The following is a 20,270-nucleotide window of genomic DNA, read 5'->3' on the forward strand; positions in this document are numbered from 1 at the left end:
TGCAGACAGCAGCGACTGTCATAAAAAGTGACATTATGAAATAAGACTTGAATGTCATGAAAGTGTAATGAAACAGTTTGAAATAAAAGTATGACACTTAAAAAAAAAAAGATTCTGGAAATTTTTTTATTTCAGAATCCTTTTTATTCTGTCCTACTATGAAATAAAGATGACTCCAATAAAACTCCCTGATGATGAAATTGCATTTAATAATACAGGCCCAATGATCTGAGTTTTAATCATTTATTTAATCATTTAATACGTATGTACTTTATATTTTTTGTATACATATACAAACATTTATATTTATATGTATAAATATATAAAATAATGTGTTGGCTAATCTCACTTGAGGGCTCTTTATCTAGAAGTAATTTATATATATATATATATAGGGCCACATGTGACACACCTGCAGAAACACATTATGGAAAACACAAGGTTTTTTTTCTTCAATAAAATGCAAATTTGAAAAAAAATAATGATAAACATATTTTATCTTCAGAAATGAACCACGTCACTTGCTGGACAACTACAGACAAATCCCAACCTCACAGCTGACCTGTAAAGACCATGATTGAAATGGCGACTCGTGCAGTCAAACTTTTGGATGTCATAGTGCAGTGTGGGAGTAAAGATGCACAAAGGGACGACAACAAAGACTTCTGCCACGCAACAACCAACACATTATTCAAGTGACTTCATGCGTCGAGAGCCATGTGTTTATTAACAATTAGCCTCATCAAAAATACAGCGTTTCAAACAACACAAGCGCCTATGTAGCGAAACTGGACGCACTGCAATGCTAAGTAGTAGCTACACAAACGATCCCTGCGCGGGACAGCTCATTAAAAACTTAATCAAGACCACGATACTGTCTCAGCTCCAGCGGTTTGAATTGAGCAGCAACTACCGTGCACCACAGTCACGTAATAACAACCATTCTACATGAACAGATCAGTGGCCAAACCCCCGGGTTGTAGCATGCAGAGAGTACAGTACCTTGGCTGTCGTCTTCAGTCGGGCGGCTGGGAGTGAATGAGTTTGTGATGCTGAGTACAGTGGTGATGAATGGATGCTGCGCTGCCTAGCAACCAAACCCCCAATGAAATAAATGCAAGGAAATCTGACTAAGAAAATATGCACAACTCATAAGATGTATTTAATTAACAATTAAAGGTTAGTCTCAGGCTCGGGTTGTACTGATTCTATTCATGATTCAGTGATGTTGAAGTAACTTGCTTCCATGTAACTTCCTCACGTTTACATAAAAGTGTGATGTGTACAGTATAATTGGGTTAGTAAAAGATCAACACAAAATTATATCAGATTTTAATTCTTTATTTGTTGTATTTGTGCGACTGTAGCTCAATATTGATCAGCAGTTCCATAACACTTTGACTGAGGGAGAAATCAGAGTGTCTGTCAGTCTTGTACCACATGTTTAACTGAATTGCATGCTATCCAGACAGCAGATAATTCTACAGCACCCTCTAGTGAATTCACTGGGTAATTGGGTCACTACGTGGAACAGGATTGCTTAGCTCTGTAGAAGGAGATGTTGAGCACCCTCTTGGCAACAAAGAAATCCTGCTTTATGAGACAAATCCTCAATCTATCTCAAGTGTTCACCAGGCCTAAAATATGAAATCCTATCAGTCACTGAGGAGAGCACAGCTCTCATCGTATGTGAGACATCTCCTCCAGAAAAGGCGTCTTCATGCAGCCTGTGCAAAGCTGATCCATCCACAGAGGAGCCTCGTGCTGCAGAGGGGTGCGGCGGGGGTAGAAAGTGTACGAGAGGTCATAGTTCAAAAGACAGCTCAGGGAGGCCATGTAGACGTCTGAGAAACGACACAGACGCCTGGAGAAGTAGGTGGGGTTGTGGCATGTTCTGAAGATGCTGCCGAACTGAGGGTTGAACAAGTTCTTTGTCATTACCCTGAGACAGAAAGATTTAGGGTGAAAGTTAATATGATTTTAAGTATGACTGCAGTCATATACCTAGTGATGGAGATCTTTTAGGTAAGTAACAGCAGCAACAACACAAAGTTAACAAGTTAATGTCTTGGATTCAAGAGTAAATATTGCCAGCAGAATGGCCTCTGACTGCATTATTATATATTCTTAAACTATCATTACTGATGCATGAACATGTAAACAGAATTTGAATGTTGCAGCTGGTCGAGGTGAAGTTAATTCTAACTGTTTTATATACAGTTTAATTTAATCAAACAGCATAAATACTTTATGCTCATTATAGGCCTGTAGGATAAACTCTTAGCCCACAGTGTAACAAGTAACTATAGCTGTCAAATAAATATGGAGGAGTCAAAGTACGAAGTAACAAAGTAAAGCTCAAGTAAAATACGAGCACCTAAGAACTTTACTTAAGCCGAGTGCTTAATGAATGTTCCACAGTATATACATGATAACAGCAGGGTCACTGGGTTCACTGGGAGGTGTTGAAGATTGAGTGAGAGATTAACATAATAGATCAGTTTGTTATCAACTGCGGCTGACTTGAGGGTCAACGTAAACTGCCCATGACTGGATGGGGTGGAGTATAAAAAGACTGACGTCAAGTTGGACACATTCTATTTCCCGTTGCGTCAGAGAGGTCACAGCAATGGCTGATCTTGCAGAAAGAAATCTAACATATAAAAATATGACCCACAAGGGCATTACTTATTTTACAATAACAAACTCCTGAACAAAACTGTTTTTACAGCTCTCTTGGTGGTAATTAAAATTATAGTTACGGTGCCCTTAAGTAAGATCAAATAAATTGCAGATAGAGGATCTGAAGTTCTTTGAATAAAAATGTAGAACACATCATGCATGTCAATGAAGCCGTAAGTCAATCAGGGCAACAATCTGTCATCACAGAGGTGCTTCTGACAGCAACGCCCGACTCAGAAAACTGCATCCGTCTTACTCCCATGAGATTTTAATGTCATGTGACATGGTGACGCTCTGCCACGCAGGCCAAAATCGGACAAATTATCTAACCAGCATGCATTGTTTTAAGTTCAGCACACATCATGATAAGTCAGGGGTGCGCATTAAGTGGAAGGCACCTCATGGCACTCACCTGAGTTCTTCTCTTTCTTTCTGCCATTCCTGAAAAACTTGTTTAGAGTCCACGTCCCGATGTGTCTAAGATAATGAAGAAAACAACACTATGAACACTTCAACAGCTACTGCACTACACTCAGATGTAAATGGAAAACCTAGTATTTATTCATACATATACAAAGAATAATCTGATCCTCACTTTAAAAGGTGGGAACACACGGTTTGTAGTCTTTCGTGTAAACAACAGTGAAAAGTTGTATTTGCTGCATTTTTGTACTTTGTTCAATCACACGACCCAGTTACAGGCCAACAGAGGCTTGTAAACATGAGTTACATGGACTCAGAAGCAGTTTAGTAAATGGATCATTTTTGACATCCTGTTGTGTCAACATGTCATCATACCAGTAAAGAGCCAGATTACAAATAGCTGGAACCAAACATCAGTGCAGATTGTGGTTTGCCGTCAGTTCATGTAGCAACCTTAGGTTTAGCAAACATGAGTAACTGCAGGTCAACAACAGTCTCCTTTTACCCTGAACACATTTGGATAGGTGTTGGTTAAGACAATTATTTTTTGGCTGTGTCATCATTGTTATTATTTTTTTTGCCCATGATAAAATATCCGAACAATCCTGGGCTTAACTCCTCACCTGTAGACGCTCCATCAGGCCGGTCAGAGCCTGCAGCCAGGTGAGGTTCTGCGCATACCGGTCTGTGCTCACCACTTTGGTTTCCTGCTCCAGCTCAGGTACTATGGCTGCCGTACGCCAGCCGTGTCGCAACATCAGGTCCTGCAATAAAGTGTGAAACGTGTTTACATGTTCTTATGTAACCAGGTTACAGTCAACTTTCTCCTGTCAGCCGATTTCTAAAAAGAAATCCTTGCTAGATTTTCATGCATACGGTTTAACCGAGTTTCTAACTGGCTTTTTACAAGTTTGCATGTGCATAACAAAAGATTCCAGACAAACCAAGTAGCACAGCATCTTCTGTCACTACTAAGGTTAAAATAAGTAAGCCGCGCTTTCAGATAAGGTCGAGGGCCGGGGAGAAACCTTATACAGTGCGTGAAGTGTACAGACTTTACATACAGTACCTTTATTTAAGAGAGAAACAGCAGGAAACTACCGGGGTGGGTTTTAGCCATAGCAACATATTTGGTTCCTATGGTGGGATGCATTACCAGTCAGCCCTCTTAGACTGCATATTTATTTAATGTGTCTGAGGAGAAACATCAAATCTACTGAGCAGGAACACATTTCATCACCAGGCAGTTTACATTTCACCCACTCTGGATGTCTTCATGAGTGAAACAGTTAGTTCGAGAATAGACTGTGTTGCTGCTGGTTTATAAATCACTTAACAACCTTGAGCCAAAATAAATTCAACTCAGAAGGAAAAACTGTTTTTTTTTCAGTTACTGTGCTCCACACATTTTTTAATCTAATTTAAAAACTCAGCTATTACATTTAACTACTGCACTGTATGTGGATTATATCTTTGGTCTACTATCATATTTGTCTATTTGCATTTATGGTTAATTAAGATTTATATGTATTTACATCTCATTTAACTCTGTTTTGACTGATTTTATTATGTTTTCTTTGTTGTTAAATGTTGCTCTAATGCATTTCTTTGCTTTATGTAAAGAACTCTGTCTGTGCTGTACAAATAAAGGTCCCTTGCCTTGCTTTCCTTGCTGATTAGACACAAAAATGTACTTCAAGAACATACATGCTTTTAAGTCGTTAATCCATGTCTTTTGTTTTACATTTCTGAAACAGGCAGTCTGTACTGCCATCTGGTGACTGAAATGTTCACCCTGCAGCCCCCTCTGGCCACACCCAAATACCACAACGGAAATTTTCAGAACTGTGTTTGACACTTACAGCCAAGTCACTATAAAGATGGTCTCCGAAGTAAAGAACTTTTGATCCTCGCCAGCCAGTCAGTCTAAGAAAGTCAAACAGGTTTCCCTGCAACACAAAAGAAAACCACACACCACCGGCTCTCCTCTTCAGTTCATCAAGACACAGAATACAATAAGTAAAAACATGGAACACTTATAACATGTAAAAACACAGCTATCAACTAAGGAGAGAAAAAAGGATTAGGATTAAAGAACCAGGAAGAGGCTCGAACATAAGGAAACTTGGTTTTCAGAGGAGTCAGACAGTAACACAGACCTGTTTGTAGATCTTCCCTTTGTCCAAACTTTTTATCTTTTCCCAGCGAAGGTCTCCATTACCATCCAGGAGTCTGAAAGGTCTGTAAGAGTAACAATGTCAGAGATTGTTCTCCAAACCAAGAAACTGAAGTGGTGGTGATGTGATTGTTGAGCTCTGCTAAGTTTTGACTTTTGGACTTTTTCCAACTTATTTCTTCATCATTTTCCTTCTCCAAAACATTTACTCACTTGATACAGTCCGTGAAGAAGTGAGGTTTGTCTGCCTGTACAATGACAACGTCAAAGAAGTCTCTCCAGTTTTTTCCCACCATGTGAATCATCCCTTTATCTCTGTGGACAGAGAAAAAAAACACAGTGGTGTAACAGACTGCAGCAGAGCTGTTTTCTCTCATTATGTGTCAGAGTGACCTCAGATCAGACTTACACAAAGCTAAAGGGGCTGTTGGTGATGAGGAAGAGTTTCTTTCCTTGACTGGCCAGTCGGTGTAAAACAGCATCTGTTTCCTCTCCTCTCAGAATGAACTTATCTATGAAGAAATGGAAGGAAGTCTAAACGATAATGTCATTGAACGTGCGACAATATTCAGACACTAATAAGAAATAGATTTCTTACTCAGATCTTGCATGACCCATTTGTACATGTAGCCTTTGAGGTGAACCATGCCAATTGCTTCCTGGGGATTAAATAAGTGTTAGACAGAGGTAAAAGTTTTTCATAGCAGATCTGTGTTATTCAACACTTTCACGGTACTTTGCCCAATCTAGCATCAAGAGTATTTTTTGCTGAGAGTTTGCTCCCAACTAAAGTTGCTCAGAAATAATTATGTGAAAATGCTCAAGAACCTGGCGTCAAGATTTCATATATTATGATGAACTAGTTACATGTAACAATTGTATGTAATTAAATTACAAAATAAGTGTAATTGTAATCTGTTACAGTTAGAGAAAAAAAAATGTGATTAAATTACAGTTGCTAATCAAAATGTAGGTGATTACAAAGGCAGTTACATCCGAATATATTCTTTTCAGTAAAAAGTTTCTATTATATTTCAAAAGTAAGTTCCCAGCACTGCACGCTGTAGAGCCCCGTAACTGGAAACCTCGGCACCAAGAGGAGAGGCAGTTATTGTTCTTTGTTCTACCCATGACAGCCCTTTGCAAGCTTTTAACTGAGCTCAGCAGATTCGCGAGACTCCAGCTGAAGAATCACAGTATGTGAAAACTGTGTAATAAACTAGGTCTGTGTGTTTCTCAGTGTGAGCTACAGGGTGAGGACAGAACTAAAAACATGGGCGTGTAACATTAAACAGTGTGAGAGACAGGGGGCACACTCACTGAGACGTCCTTGAAGAGGTGAACCGGATCATATTCAATGTCATTGGTGATGAAAAAATCATTCGCCACAGCCAAGAGAGTCATCTCGGGGATGGAGAAGATGTCCATGAACTGCTTCACCTTTGGTCCCTGTGATAGAAAATATATTTTAATGCTTGATAAATATTCCTGCTCGTCTCAGAGGGGAGGCAGTAAAGGTTGGTAAAAGGAACATTTATTGTGCCTCTCTGCTCTTTTGAATGACTTCTTAATCACATTCAAAACCATTTTCACTACAACTTCTACCCACTAAGCCAAGTCCCCAGATCAGATTAGAGCCACACCAAAATAATTTTTAATGGGACTGCTTCAAGGAGGATTAGAAGAAGGAGAGGCATACTTCCCGCTGCATGAAAACACTTAAAAAGACCTGACAAACCAAAAACCATTATGTTCAAAACATCTGACCCCAAAATGCTCCTAATTAGGAAACAGGCCAGATTCCCCTTTGTGACTGTCAGACTCAATAGAGAGTTCTTCTTTTCCTAATTGTTTGGGTACAACTTGTAAAAAGCCATAACTTAAAAACAAACAAGTTTGTTGGACACAGAGTTAACATGGTCAGTTTTTTAGGGAGTGGAACACTGCCTTTGAGCTGATTCATGACGACAACGGAACAAATGAGATTACAAACTTCACCATTGGGATTTATATAATAATAAAGCCACGCAAAGCCTGACATTTGAAATCTCTGTGGACGGTTACAGATTTAATCCTGAACTACATCCTCGTTTGAGAGCGGTCAGATGAGATTATAACAGATGTGCTGGGCCCTCAATGTTAAGAAGGTCTTTCTCATCTGTGCCAAACCAAAAACAAACATTCAAAAAATATATGAGAGCAGAGTGCAATAACTGTGATAAATGTCAGGCAGCACTCTCCGCCTTACAAACACTCACAGTCACTGATATTTTACATATCTGATATAGTTTCTGCAAAAAGTAAAACCCATCCACCTCACCTTTCCATAGAAGCCACTGTCCTGCTGCAGGGGGACATGGTAAGTCCCCCCAAAGAGCTGGAGGACCTCCTCGTCTGGCACCGGGCTCAGGCCCCTGGGAACATCCAACATGAATAAATGCACTACAGCTTAGAAGCACACATAACACTATCAGACAGTGCAACTAGTGATTTTGCTCGCAGCAGCAGCAGCAGCAGGGATTTAGAAGTTGAATAAAATGAATGTAGCACATATGGATCCAAACCAACAATTAAAGGTTATGGTCATGATTGTTTGGTGGGGAGCATTTCGGTGTAGCCGACTAGTTTTCAGCACAGCATCAACCTCTTACCGATACACTGTTCCTGGCTGAATGTAATGGAAGGCATCTATCTTCATCAGCAGACCCTTTTGGAAGATTTAAAAAAAAAAAAGGGGTTTCAGTTGTGACTCTCTCTCTTCGGGAAAATGTAAACACTTCTCTTCCTGCAATGGGGCGTTTGTGATTTAAAAGAATTTACCTTTTGGATGTCATAGTGAAGACCCCGAGCAGCAAAGTTGGGGATGTAATCATATTTGGAGATGTCCTCAGGGTACTGACAAGCAGGAGGACAAAGTATGTGAGTTCATCTGAATCTAAAAGCAGCTGTGATTCCAACAGGCTTGCTGGAACTAGTGCACAACACACCTTGAAGTGTTCAATCAGGAAGCTTCTGGCTGTGTTGTATATCATTGTGTTGAGTGCGTTGGAGTACAGAGCCAGCGTGTAGTCGTAGTCAAAGCCGTAGATGTCCACTTCAGCCAGGTTGACCTCGTTGTTGGCGTAGATGGTGGAGGAGTTGAGGAGGTTACACGCACCTGGTGGGATCAGGTCTGAGCCAGGCAGAGCAGATGGGGACACCCTCATTAAAATGAACCCAATACAAGTCAAATATAGATCACATCAGACAGATACCAGTGAGTAAGCGAAATGAGGGAACAAAACTTTTATTTGAGGTAACTAAGGATTAGGCCATTCACATTGTCTGACTCATATTTTAATGTAAAAGAAAATCTGTGTTATGATGAAACTTGCTGATTACGCACTTCTGCAGAGGAAAGAAGTCATTCTACGGCTGTTCTCAATCTAGAGAGGCTGGCAGGCTCACCGGAGGTTGCATAATGTGCGCTCCTACGATGGCAACTGACTCTGCATTGAACTGAGTTGATCCAAAAAGAACATTTTGTCCAGACCTAAAATCAACAGTATTTAATAAACTGTATAGCTGAATGGGAAGCAGAACATTCATTGCCTCTTGTAGGAGAGGTTGTTGTCATTGTTTATTTTGTCAGTTTTATAAGCCGCTATTGCGATAACAGCCACGCAGCAAACACATGGACACAGATTAAACAAACAGTTCACAATCTGTGTCTGGAGTCTCTAATACCTTGGCTGGAATATGAGCGCATGACAGTGTCACTGTCTATAGGAAAAAGTGGGCCATGGCCTTCTGTCCTGGGACTGTTCAATGAGGGCTGCAGCTGGACAGCAGACATGCATGTACCAACCCTGTGATTAGTTCCCTGCAGCCTCTGCTGCTGGAAATGCCTCTGTTTTCCATGCTGAGTTGCATTTCAAAAGCGTAGACCTATGAAATTACTTGTCTAACTGAAAGTGCAAGAACAGCTTTAATTAAAGCCCATTAGGTGGAGAATTCACGCTTCGCACTTTGGCAGTTTATTCGGAGAAAAACTTTCATATGAATACTAAAGGGGGAAAAAAGTGCAGAATGAAAAGTGAAAACCAATACACAATATAACCAGTGGTGAAATGCAACCAAGTACGATATTTTAGAGGAAAATATTGTGCTTTTTACTCCACTACATTACTACAGATATATTTAATACTAACTTTACAGACTAAGATGTTACATTAAAACACATGATAAGTTTACAAATGTTCATGCATTGTTACACATTAAACATCTAAGTGTTTAGAAAGTAGCTAAATGAGCTCCTCAACCACTTACAACATTAAAATGCTGTTTATTATTACTGATGAATGATAATGCATCAGTAATAATAAAATTCACACATCATAATGGCAATGAAGGGTCCACTTTGCTGCATAGTAAGAACTTCTATTTTTGATATTTTTAAGTATTGAGACCACTTTCTGTGGTCTCAGACTTTTGGACCCCACTGTATTTTAATTATTTGCTTTGTTTATTTTTATTTAAGTTGTACAAGTATTTATGCTTATCTTGATGATCGTGATAAGAACCTGATTATTTCTTCCACAACTGTAAAAACACTAAAAGCAGAGCTGGGCCATATGAACAGAACAACAATAACAACAACAAAACAACAATAACAACTCGGAGAACAGCTTTGCAATGTCATCTGTTCAGTAAGCAACTTGACACCATTTAACTTAATGCTGTTATGAAGTTTCATCACACTTTATGTTTCAAATAAAAGTCCTGTATTTTCGACGTTTCATTTTGCAGGAAACTGTCATTGGGCTAAGTAGCCAACTAGCTGCTATGTCAAAACAGCTAACTCCTCAACTTTCTGTCAAATGTGGATGACATGACTTGCAATGATACTAAACTGGTGAACTGCTGAACCTGACTTCTTTCAGAACAAGATAAATTAACTGCTGGCAACAACTGCGACGTATCCTACAAGGTGTTTGTCGAAAGCTAACGTGAGTTTGGGCTGTTTGAAGTCGAAAACAGAGGAAGACTTCATCCTGTCTTGTTGCTGACTTGTCGTATTAAAACTGCTCACACTTCTTGAAACCTACAGCATTCATGTGCCATCTCTCTATCGACTGTGCTCTTCACAAACAGAATGAGCACATTCATCCCCAGATGAACAAAATGTTTCTCTCTAAAGGCTGAACACCGCTGGTGCTGCGAACAGGGAGCCATGGTGACGTGGATGGCCTCACATGCTGCTGCTGAATGGGGGAGGACTTGGGAACAAGAGGAGGGGGCAACCTCTGCTTACCGTGAACCAGCCGTTTCGTGTCATTGTAACGAGCCCACAGGTAGGACTTCTGGTCCACCGGAGCTGCGGTGCAAGTGTATGAGCGCCTTCTTACACCGGTAACACCAGGAGCGCGCACTGGCTCCTTGGATCTCTTCTTCTCCCCAGTCGTACATCTGTGAGGAGATTCGCTGAGTGGCTGCACGTCGTCACCCGGCCTGTCTGAGTCCGAGCCGCAACTTTGCTCTTTTGTTTTTTCGGTGCCCTGCTGTTTTCCTCCAGGCACCCTGCTTGAGGTAGAAAGTCTGTTAACTTTAGTGGCTCTAGCAACAGGAGGAGTCCTATTTCCTCCGGTCCACAGAGTGCGGCTCAAAGCTGTGCCCACTGTCTTCAAAGACATTTCTACTGCATAAAGTAAACACGTTCAAAAACTGCTGCAGCGGCAGACCGTCTCTGGTGACCGCATGAAAACATGCCCTTGTCTTCAATGTAGCCACGCCCATCGTAACCACGCCCCATGGTTTAAAGGGGAGGGTCGGTAGTTCCTGTAAACAATTATAATAGTCATATCTGTGATCATAACGGATACCTATTTACATGGGACGACTGTTTTCGTCTTTGTTTTCAATAACACACTGTAAAAAATACTCCATTACAAGTATAAGTCCTGCATTGAAGTTACAAAGTACGAAGTAACAAAGTAAAAGTATTTAAGAAAGTTTAGCAAAATGTATTCAAAAGTAAAAATACTCAGTGCAGAAAGATTCCCTGTGTGTGTTATATTGTGAATACCATACTGTGAGTGTTTATAGCATTTTACTTTAGCAGTGGCTCGTGATGGAACTACTCTACTTCATCTACTCCTTGATAGATTAATCTCTACCAATGCATAAAATTTTATGAACATGTTTTCCTGGAAAAAAGTAACTAGTAACTAAAGATGCAAGTTGAATTTAATGGAGTGAAAACAACAATAGCTGTCTCTGAAATGTAATGGAGTATAAGTAATAAAAAAAGGAGATTCTCAAGTAAAGTAGTAGTACATTTAGTCAAATGTACTTTCCACCACTGTGAGAAACAGGACATTAAATCACACACATTTTTTTATTAATTGTACTGGTTACTTATTATACTAAGTGCCCATGTTAATAGTGAACTTCAACAACAGGAGTTCTAGTGTGACGGGCATAAATTCCCACAATCTTATGAAGGTGGTCTTTGAGATACTCAAGACGTTTGTTTTTATAAAAAATATAAAAAATAAACCAACCAGATCAGATTTTAAAAACCCTCACACATCAACCATCATTCATCTAACTCTATGAAACACACAAGAAAAACAAAGCTTTAGTGGGTAGTAGTAGTACCTGGTAGCCTGTACTAGAAATTCAAAAAGAAGATATGCTAAAGTCATTTTGTCAACATGAGAAATCTTGGGATCCTCAGCAAATTCCTGAATGTGATATATCCTTTAGTTGCTTCTCATTGACTTCCAACACTCTCAGTTGACATTTTGAATTGCCATAAGTACTAAAACTAGTTTCAGTGGATAAAACAAAATGTTCCCATCTAAACCAAGAACAATGAAATGTCTCTATTTGGAAATTTTGGAAATTGTCATTCTTCATGAAACCTTTATTAAATATGTGTATGAACTGACAAAGTTAAAAAGCAATGTGTAAGAACACATACTTCATGGCCAGAGGTTTCTAAATAGACTGCTGTTTTATTTATCTTAACTTCTGGCTGGAGCTCTGGAGTTTATCAAACCTGCTCTATCTTCTGGTTGCAGACACAGGCCCAAGTAAATACTAACCATTGAAGGTCTGCTGAAAAATACATTATTCCATGCTCAAGGAATTGCTCTGCAACAGACAAAGAAGCTTGATAGTCTGATGTCTCTAAATACTTTGGAGAAACTTAGAAGTCATTTTGGGCTTCAATATTTGCTGTAAATATTTCAGACAAGAGGTTATACTTTGAGTGATACTTTATTAACTTTGCATTGTGTCGCACTTGGTTAATTCTTTGCTTTGTTTACCTGCAATTTAAGTCAGATTACTTTTTGTTTTTAAATTTCAAATGTGTAAAAGATGGCTCTTGTATCCATGTACAGGGTGCTGTTTTTATTATTTTGTGGGCCTGTATCTTTAGATTAGAATAGATTATCTGCAGTGGATTGAAAAAAACAAAAAAAAAGATTTGCGCAAGTTTAATCATGTCCTCACCCCATGCCAACAGATGATCTGGTTGTGTCACAGTTTAGCTATCCAGGATGGAAATTCTGTTATTAGTCATCAAACTGCGCAGCTGAGTCACAATTGTATGACTCTGAACAACAGAAGCCCATTTACAATGTGCAGTAGGGATCTTTATTTTGATTTTTCTTCTTGTAGACTGGTAGCCACCGCTTATTAACCAACCATTAACTGTTAACAGACAAGATTAAAAGGTACTATTTTAAATTCATGAGGTTATTATAAAAAGCAGAGGAGCTGAAGCGCTTCTTGACCGATGCGGAGAAATTCGCTTGATGTGAACAGCCAGGCCACTGTTCCCACAACAGAGTTGGACTGGCATGAAACTTCAAGATAAAATAAAAAGGTCTACCTCAGTCCTCAGCACAGATTGTCCACTGGTTTTTATTCAGAAACACCAACATGTCCACATGCTGTGGGGTTAGTTTGGTGCGCAGTCTGTTTTCCCAGGATACTTTAACTGATAGCATTAATTCTTCAGCAAATTTCTTATTATTGTGTAAAAGTCAAGCAGTTAATTATAAACAATGCTGCTGTATACTGAAATTAATTATGCAGTATGCTGCTTAATTCAGTTTTTGAAGGTAGCAATTGCAATACTGGTCGCAGTTTATTTGATCATTTTCCTCCCTACTAGAGAAGATAATCCATTAAGATTTTAGAATGGGCACTTACCATCACACACCACAGAGCGCAAATGTATTCATCAGCAACTTTACATAAAACAGTAGCAGTCTGCTGTACAATCCCATATAATGACCTGAAAGCATCTCAGAAATCTATGTTACATGACTAATGCTGCGTGTTAACTCAAAAGACCACAGTCTCACTCAGTGTTGGCTTGTTTTTATTCTTCATGACAAAAGTGGTTCACAGGTCAATGAAAGGTCAACTTGCATACACATAAAAAGTTGAGGACCACCAAATGTGTTATGCGGAGTGTGTGCATGTCGTCTTCTAGAACAATTTACACAGTATGCAGACCACATAAATACAGTTAAAATATTATACAACAATGGTAATTAAATTATACACACATCTGCACAGAGAATTAAATAGACCAAAAAAATCAATTTACAACCTTCAAAGCAATATGACATTATGTTAAAGTATTTTCACTTTTATTTGTTAATGAGCAGACAACCATAAACAGTCCAGCTCCCCCTTGAAGACCCAAATATTATCATTTTTAAACATTATTGTAATAGTGTACATACTTTTTGATGTTATGCTCTTTCTGTATTCATAATATTTATACAGTAACTTGTCTCAGTTCTCTAGAATAAATAAAGATGGTGACCGTTAATACAGCAGTAAGCTCATGTCAAATTATTCATTAGTTAATACTAATGACTTCATACAAGGCAGGCTAGCTAAAAAGTGAAAATATTTTACCAAAATGAGATATCCCTTTATTCAGTGCTAACACTGCTCAGCGAGTTTCCTCAGAAGCAGATAAAACAGACCTTCAAAAAAAGAAAAGAAATCACAACTACAGTGTTGAAGTAGCCTCTATTTAGAAAATGTGATGTGGTCTAAAACAACAGACAAGATCAAAACCAAGGCACTAAAAATAATAATTAAAAAAGAAATCAATCAGCAGGATGTGGCCCCTTTTACTAAACCACAGGACAGTTGAGCTTTAAAAAAAAAAAAGTGATGCCAACATTTTCTTCAGTTCTGATTTTTCAAACATCCGTTTCCAAATGTGTTCTAAAGATTATGATTGATCACATCAGATCAATTCAATTTGAATTTAAACTGCACTCAGTCAGACAGGTGTTGTTACAGTGCCAATGTTGACATATGCAATGATGTCCTCAAATCAAAGCCTGGCATCAAACTACTCTATAAGCGACCAATGTTCTGGCTATCATCGAACATGTGCGTACATCCACATTAAAAAAGTGTATTTTTCTTTCTTTCTTTTGTTTCTCTTCTTGTTTTGAAACATTTTAATTTCTTACATTTATTTATTTATTTATTGTTGTAAGTTATAGTGGGTTGCTAGATGTAAAGCACTGTGTAATGCTTTTAACCATTATGGGACATTATTGTTATTTCATTTCATAAGCAGCAACCCTAACAGCAGCTTGCCAGCACTATTAGCATTCCTAACTGAAAACAATGGATGCTTTAGCCACAGGAGAAGAAACTAGCTTGCTGTCGGTAAAACACTACTTCATTGCAACATGCTTACTTTGGTAGCACACATGAGTATGGTGACATTAAATGATGATATACAAAACATGAGGATCGCTGCTAAGCTGGAGTGAGAAAAGCAGAAGCAGAATGGGAACACTTATTATAACTTTGTAATCGACAGAAATGAGCATGGCCCAACAGGTTAGTATTAGTTCTAAGGAAAACCAAGCCAGTTGAATTCTTGAGTTATATAAGACAGTGTCTTTTAAAACCCACAGCTAAACACGCAGATGAGTACATTATTAGCCAATGGGATGCTTGCACTTGTGCCACTATGCACCCCCAGATGAATTCCCAAAGCTAATTATTGTGAGAGATGCTAAATGGCTGTTGTAAAATTACTGCAGCCAGCCACTGTTGACTGGAAGCGAAGGTAAGTTTCAAAACCCACCCTGATTCTAAAGAACAGCAGGAAGAATACAGGCACTGTTCTGACTTGGTCTGCATAGTTTGCAAAGTAAGATGCACATTAAAGATCTCCCAAATCATGTCTCTAAATACTCGGTGTTTGACCTGAGGTGGTGAACTTATGGCTGATCTATTTCCATCAATGAAATGGCGTGTTTACTGACCTCTAGTTAAAGGGTGTGGCTGAAGCCATAGAGCCAGACATGTCACTGGATAAAAAAGGGCATGTAACTGCACCACCAGTAATAGGGAGAAACCTCAAGACTATAGCAAACGTTTTACTTTTAGGATAGCAATTATTTTAGTAAGGCTGCATTGTTCTATAAAATCACTACCTGGGACATCTATCACAGATGATCTAATAGCTTACAGACACTAAAAGACGCAGGACAGGCCTGACTAGGATGCCAGACTAAAGGCAAGAGTGTAAAGATATACAGCCTTAAAACAGATCATAGCCTTGAATCAAAGGACAGTAATACTGTACAGGAAAAGTCTCATTCTGGAATAAATACTGTCAGTGGTTCCCCACAACACAAAGCCCTGAACAAGACCAGATGAAGCTCAAACCACTTTGGACAAGACACAGTTAATGACTTCACAGAGCAATGAGCAGCACATTTGTCTCTTCATCCTTCTCCAGGCTGCATGCAGGTTTCTCCGCTCCAAGCAGAGAAGACCAAGAGGGTGGGATGAGAGAATTTTTTTTTTATTTTTTTTTTTAACTTTTTTTATCCATGGTTCTGGTGGGTAGAGTGGGGAATGTAGCATCGTATCTGGGATGGACAGGATGTCTTGAGTCAGGAAAGGAGGAGGGAGCCAGGGAGTCAACATGAAGACAGGTCCTTATGGAGAAGAAGGGGTTTGGAGTAATGGAAGGAGTGTTTCAGCGCTACAGAGACAAGGTGAGACAGAGACAAAAGAAAACATTTAGTTCCAACAAAAAAATGAACTTAAAAAGGTGAGGGTAATTTATAAAGATCAACAGATCAATACAACAAATAAAGGATCAGCAAATTAGGGGCATTTGATTAAAGAAAAATGTATAATTAAGAAAAGTAAAGAAACTTTTTTAGCCCCAATAAGAATTAGTACTAAAATTAATTTGTGCAAAAACACAAGTGATTGTTCCAAATATTAATGATAGCATATTAGATATCTAATATAATAAGTATATATCTTATTTAGATTTCTTAACATAATCTATAGATATAGATGAAGCAGTTTAGTATAGAGCATAAATCCTCTGGCTACATTATCTCATCGCCTGCGAGATGATTTCGAGTGTGAGCTCCGGGCCCTGCCAGATGTGGCCTGAGCTTTATTACCAGAACTCTTACTAACATTTGTGTGTGATTCTTCAGTGGTTCTATTTGTGGAGGTGGATGATCTACGTCTCGACTCTCTACACACTCCAGTCATCCTGGTCTTACCAGGTGGATTGTGAACAGTGGAAGATGTGGATGTCAGGGGCACTGAAGATTTAGCACTCAAGTGAGAAGAGACAGAGTCTGACTGAAATGTGTTACGGCATGCAGCTGCTGCTTGTACAGAATTAGACCTGTGAGCCAATGGTTGTTTTCTTCGCACAGAAGTATCCAAGTTTGGTTTTAGATCAGGCTTTTGTTTAATTTCACTCAATGCTTCAGATGTGTTAGGATACACACGCAAAGCTTTGGAAGAGGTTAGTTTATCTGTGGATGAAGAAAACAAAGAAGATTTTAGCCTGGTGGACGAGGCAGATACAACATGAGTTGTGATGAAGGTGTCCTGACGTGCAGGGACTGAAGCCCTCCGGCCTGATGCACCTTTTCTTGAATCACCAATTTGTGCTTTAACCATTACTTCACTTTTCACAGAACTGGTGGAACCTTTACGTGTCAGGGAGTCGCTAGGACTCAACTCTGCATTAAAAACATCATTGACACTAAGACTTCTAATGAAAGTGGCGTCTCGCGGGAGACCCTTGCCTTTACGAGACCGGCTGCTTGTCTGGATATGGCTGTCAGCACAAAGAGATAGAGGGGTTCTTACAGGGCTTGTGTGGAGGCTTCGCGTTAGAGCTCGCAGGTGGTGTGTGGCCATGGCGGGAACGCTGCTGCCAAGAACGGGGCTAGCTCGTGGACTGCTCCTCAGTGGAGGCCGTGCCGGACTGCTTCGGGGACTCCGAGGGGCCCTGCCTGACTTGGTGGCCAGTTCTTTGGCCCGGGAGCGACGAGGGCTGCTGTTCAAGCTGTGTGGAGACAGAGGGGCCTCAAGGTCCTCCAAACGCTGAGTAAGAGCCAGTTTCTGCTGGATTGCCATACGCAGCAGAGAATTCAGTGTCTTCTTCTCATCCTCGGCTGCTGCCAGCTGCCTCTGCATCTCATCCAGCTGAGTGACATACTGGTCACACCTGAGAGATGCACACACAATCAAAAGGTGCAACATGCACAAGCAGGCAAGACCAAATTAAAATCACAAAACCAGAGACACAACACACATGTTAAACATGACTCGTAGGCCTAGGCCACACACACAAGGGTATTGATTAAATCAGTGATTTTCCTCTTTCGTTCTTAAAAAAAATTCACATGAAAACACGCTGTCAACAGCTGTCAACAGCATGCCAAACCAACAGGCAGCAAATGACCCTAACCGTAAAGCCAGGTTGATCAATCAGAAGCCTGAAAAAAAAAGTTATTACTGGTTCAACAATGACATGACAAACCAAAAACTCAGTTTTCCTCAGTCTACATGTCAGAGTTTCTGAACAACTTCACCGTGGAAAGAGTTTTGCAAAAGGTCCATTTTCAGTGACCTAACCTGCGGTTTCTGTGTGGACAAAGGACAAAACACACAGAAAAAGCTATGTTCTGAAAAATAGCTGTGCACATGTGGACTAGGCCATACATTTTTTAACACCAGCTGTGACAAAACACTAGCATTGCGACGAAAGATTATTTTTTATCATTTTTTAATCTAGTAGGTTTTTAAATTAATGCATTACCAGTTAAATCTACTGAAATAATTACCAAATATCATCACAAGTTACCAATGGATAAATTGAGTAACACTGGTTATGTTTTTTGGATCACACAGAACAATCACTAAATACTCAACGTTTGAGAAGCTATTGCCAAAAAAAAGAAAGGAAAAAGAAAGAGAAAAAAACCCCACAATCATTAAATTACATAGAGATATGAGCAATTAATATTGATTGACTACTAATATCAATTTTGAGAGCAAGAACAAAAAAGGGCGCATGCGAATTTGACCTTCGGTCTGGATCTGGACTGTGGTCCGCTTGTTAGTGCCCTCATATACAGTAGAAATGCAGTCACCCCAGTTATCCACATGATGGCACCACTAAACTTAATTATAAGCAAGGGGGATCTTTTTAAGCTATAATCTTTAGCCTGTTGCAACAGACAGTCCTTGACCACTGTCTGTTCTCCAATCCTTCTTAAGGATAATCAAATGCCAGCTCATAACTGTCTGGAGAGGGCCTAGACAGGCTAATGCATGCCTAAGAAGATTCTCTAGCATTTAATAACAAACAAAAATGCAAATACTTCTGCTGACAACTGCAGACAATTAGCTCAATCACTCATTACAAAAACAGTCCTCTAAACATTTACCATGCCAACTGATGCTCAGAAGAAGTTAGTGATTAGTCAGTGAGGTTTAACCCTTGATAACACCTTTCCACTCCATCTAATGCCCCACCCATCTCCCATCAACATTAGGCTTCTCCTTCCTTAAGGTGACCTGGCTTGACGGGACAAATCTGTCCTTGCCTCCTCCCCCGTCGGCACAGGGCAGAGCATGTGGTTCGTAATCTTCACGTGAACCAGTGGATTGTCCAAAGGCGTAATAAGCATGTTAAGCTTATTACATGAGTGGTAGCAAAGGCTGTACCACAACAAGAGCACCATTACTAAGCATGAATAATGTTAGCAGAGATGCAAGGACCAGACAATAAGAGCTAATTAACTTGTTTTAATTTAAAGCAAGTTAAAAGCAATAAAAAAATCGTCTTTGTTACGGGACGAAATGAATGCAAGTCGTTCTTTCCTTTAAAACATCACTGAATAGAGCACTGTTTTGTCACAAATTTAAAAAAAAAAAATCTTACCGACTGGCAAACATGACTCGGAGCGAAGAGAAGGTGGCGGCATCCTCCTTCAGGGCTTTGAGCTCGTTCCGCAGTTTCATCATTGTCTCTGACACCATGCTCTTCTCCGTCTCATACTTGGTCTTCAAATTGGACAGGGCCAACTCTGCAGTCTGCATTGACAAAAAATACATTTACACCATTGTATTCTAATATTCTACCATCACCAGTCTTTTAAAGTGGGGTGATTTGCGTAATTTGTACAGAACAGACAAAATATCTTTGCAATAAACATATTTCAAACCGACAGCACCATCATACACAGGATTTCTAGAGAGAATAGTAATAGTACTAGTGTACCTTAGTAATTAAACAAGCTACAGTATAACTGCCATCATTAGTGTCTCTGTTATCCCATTTTATGTGACTGCAACATGTCCTCCGTTTAAGAGAGATCTGTATCAGAGTTTGGAAGGTCAATGAAAAAACATTGCTTAGATAATGATAACAGTACGTGGCTGAAGGCCTCAGCCCGGTTTGTTCCCTTTCGTGTGATCACCCTTTACGCGTGTCTGTGACTTGAATGCACATGTTAATGCCATAATTACATCACATGCACAGACTTGAGAAGGTAAACTACTGTATGTGAGGATGGCCCTGCCAAGCAGATTACCTTGAGTGTTAATGTGTGTGTGTAAAAGGGAGAGTGAGAGCTCAGGGAAAGACAGAAGCAGGTCATGCAGTGCTTGA

General features: G+C 39.6%; 2 protein-coding genes across 4 annotated transcripts in view; both read right to left on the reverse strand.

Annotated features, from left to right (window-relative positions):
* Nucleotides 1-1,320: 1,320 nt before the first annotated feature.
* On the reverse strand, nt 1,321-11,039 carry nt5dc2 (5'-nucleotidase domain containing 2). Its single transcript, XM_056384141.1, has 14 exons — nt 10,575-11,039; nt 8,269-8,453; nt 8,102-8,176; nt 7,933-7,988; nt 7,602-7,695; nt 6,602-6,730; nt 5,880-5,940; nt 5,691-5,793; nt 5,495-5,596; nt 5,265-5,346; nt 4,968-5,054; nt 3,729-3,869; nt 3,095-3,159; nt 1,321-1,942 (listed from the first exon to the last, which is right to left on the reverse strand). The coding sequence occupies exons 1-14, from the start codon at nt 10,951-10,953 to the stop codon at nt 1,681-1,683; spliced, it is 1,821 nt and encodes a 606-aa protein (XP_056240116.1). The 5' UTR covers nt 10,954-11,039; the 3' UTR covers nt 1,321-1,680.
* A 2,602-nt stretch (nt 11,040-13,641) lies between these two features.
* Nucleotides 13,642-20,270, reverse strand: part of zgc:162200 (uncharacterized protein LOC558638 homolog) — a 39,864-nt gene continuing 33,235 nt past the window's right edge. For all 3 annotated transcript variants that reach the window (XM_056384926.1, XM_056384927.1, XM_056384925.1), the window contains 3 exons: nt 19,542-19,693; nt 17,459-17,819; nt 13,642-16,316 (listed from right to left, as the gene is read on the reverse strand). In XM_056384926.1, coding sequence (XP_056240901.1) covers nt 16,311-16,316; nt 17,459-17,819; nt 19,542-19,693 — 519 coding nt within the window. In that variant the 3' untranslated portion in view covers nt 13,642-16,310. The remainder of the gene's footprint in view (nt 16,317-17,458; nt 17,820-19,541; nt 19,694-20,270) is intronic.

This window comes from Seriola aureovittata, chromosome 9 (genome assembly GCF_021018895.1).
Source record: "Seriola aureovittata isolate HTS-2021-v1 ecotype China chromosome 9, ASM2101889v1, whole genome shotgun sequence".
In the NCBI taxonomy this organism is placed as follows: domain Eukaryota; kingdom Metazoa; phylum Chordata; class Actinopteri; order Carangiformes; family Carangidae; genus Seriola; species Seriola aureovittata.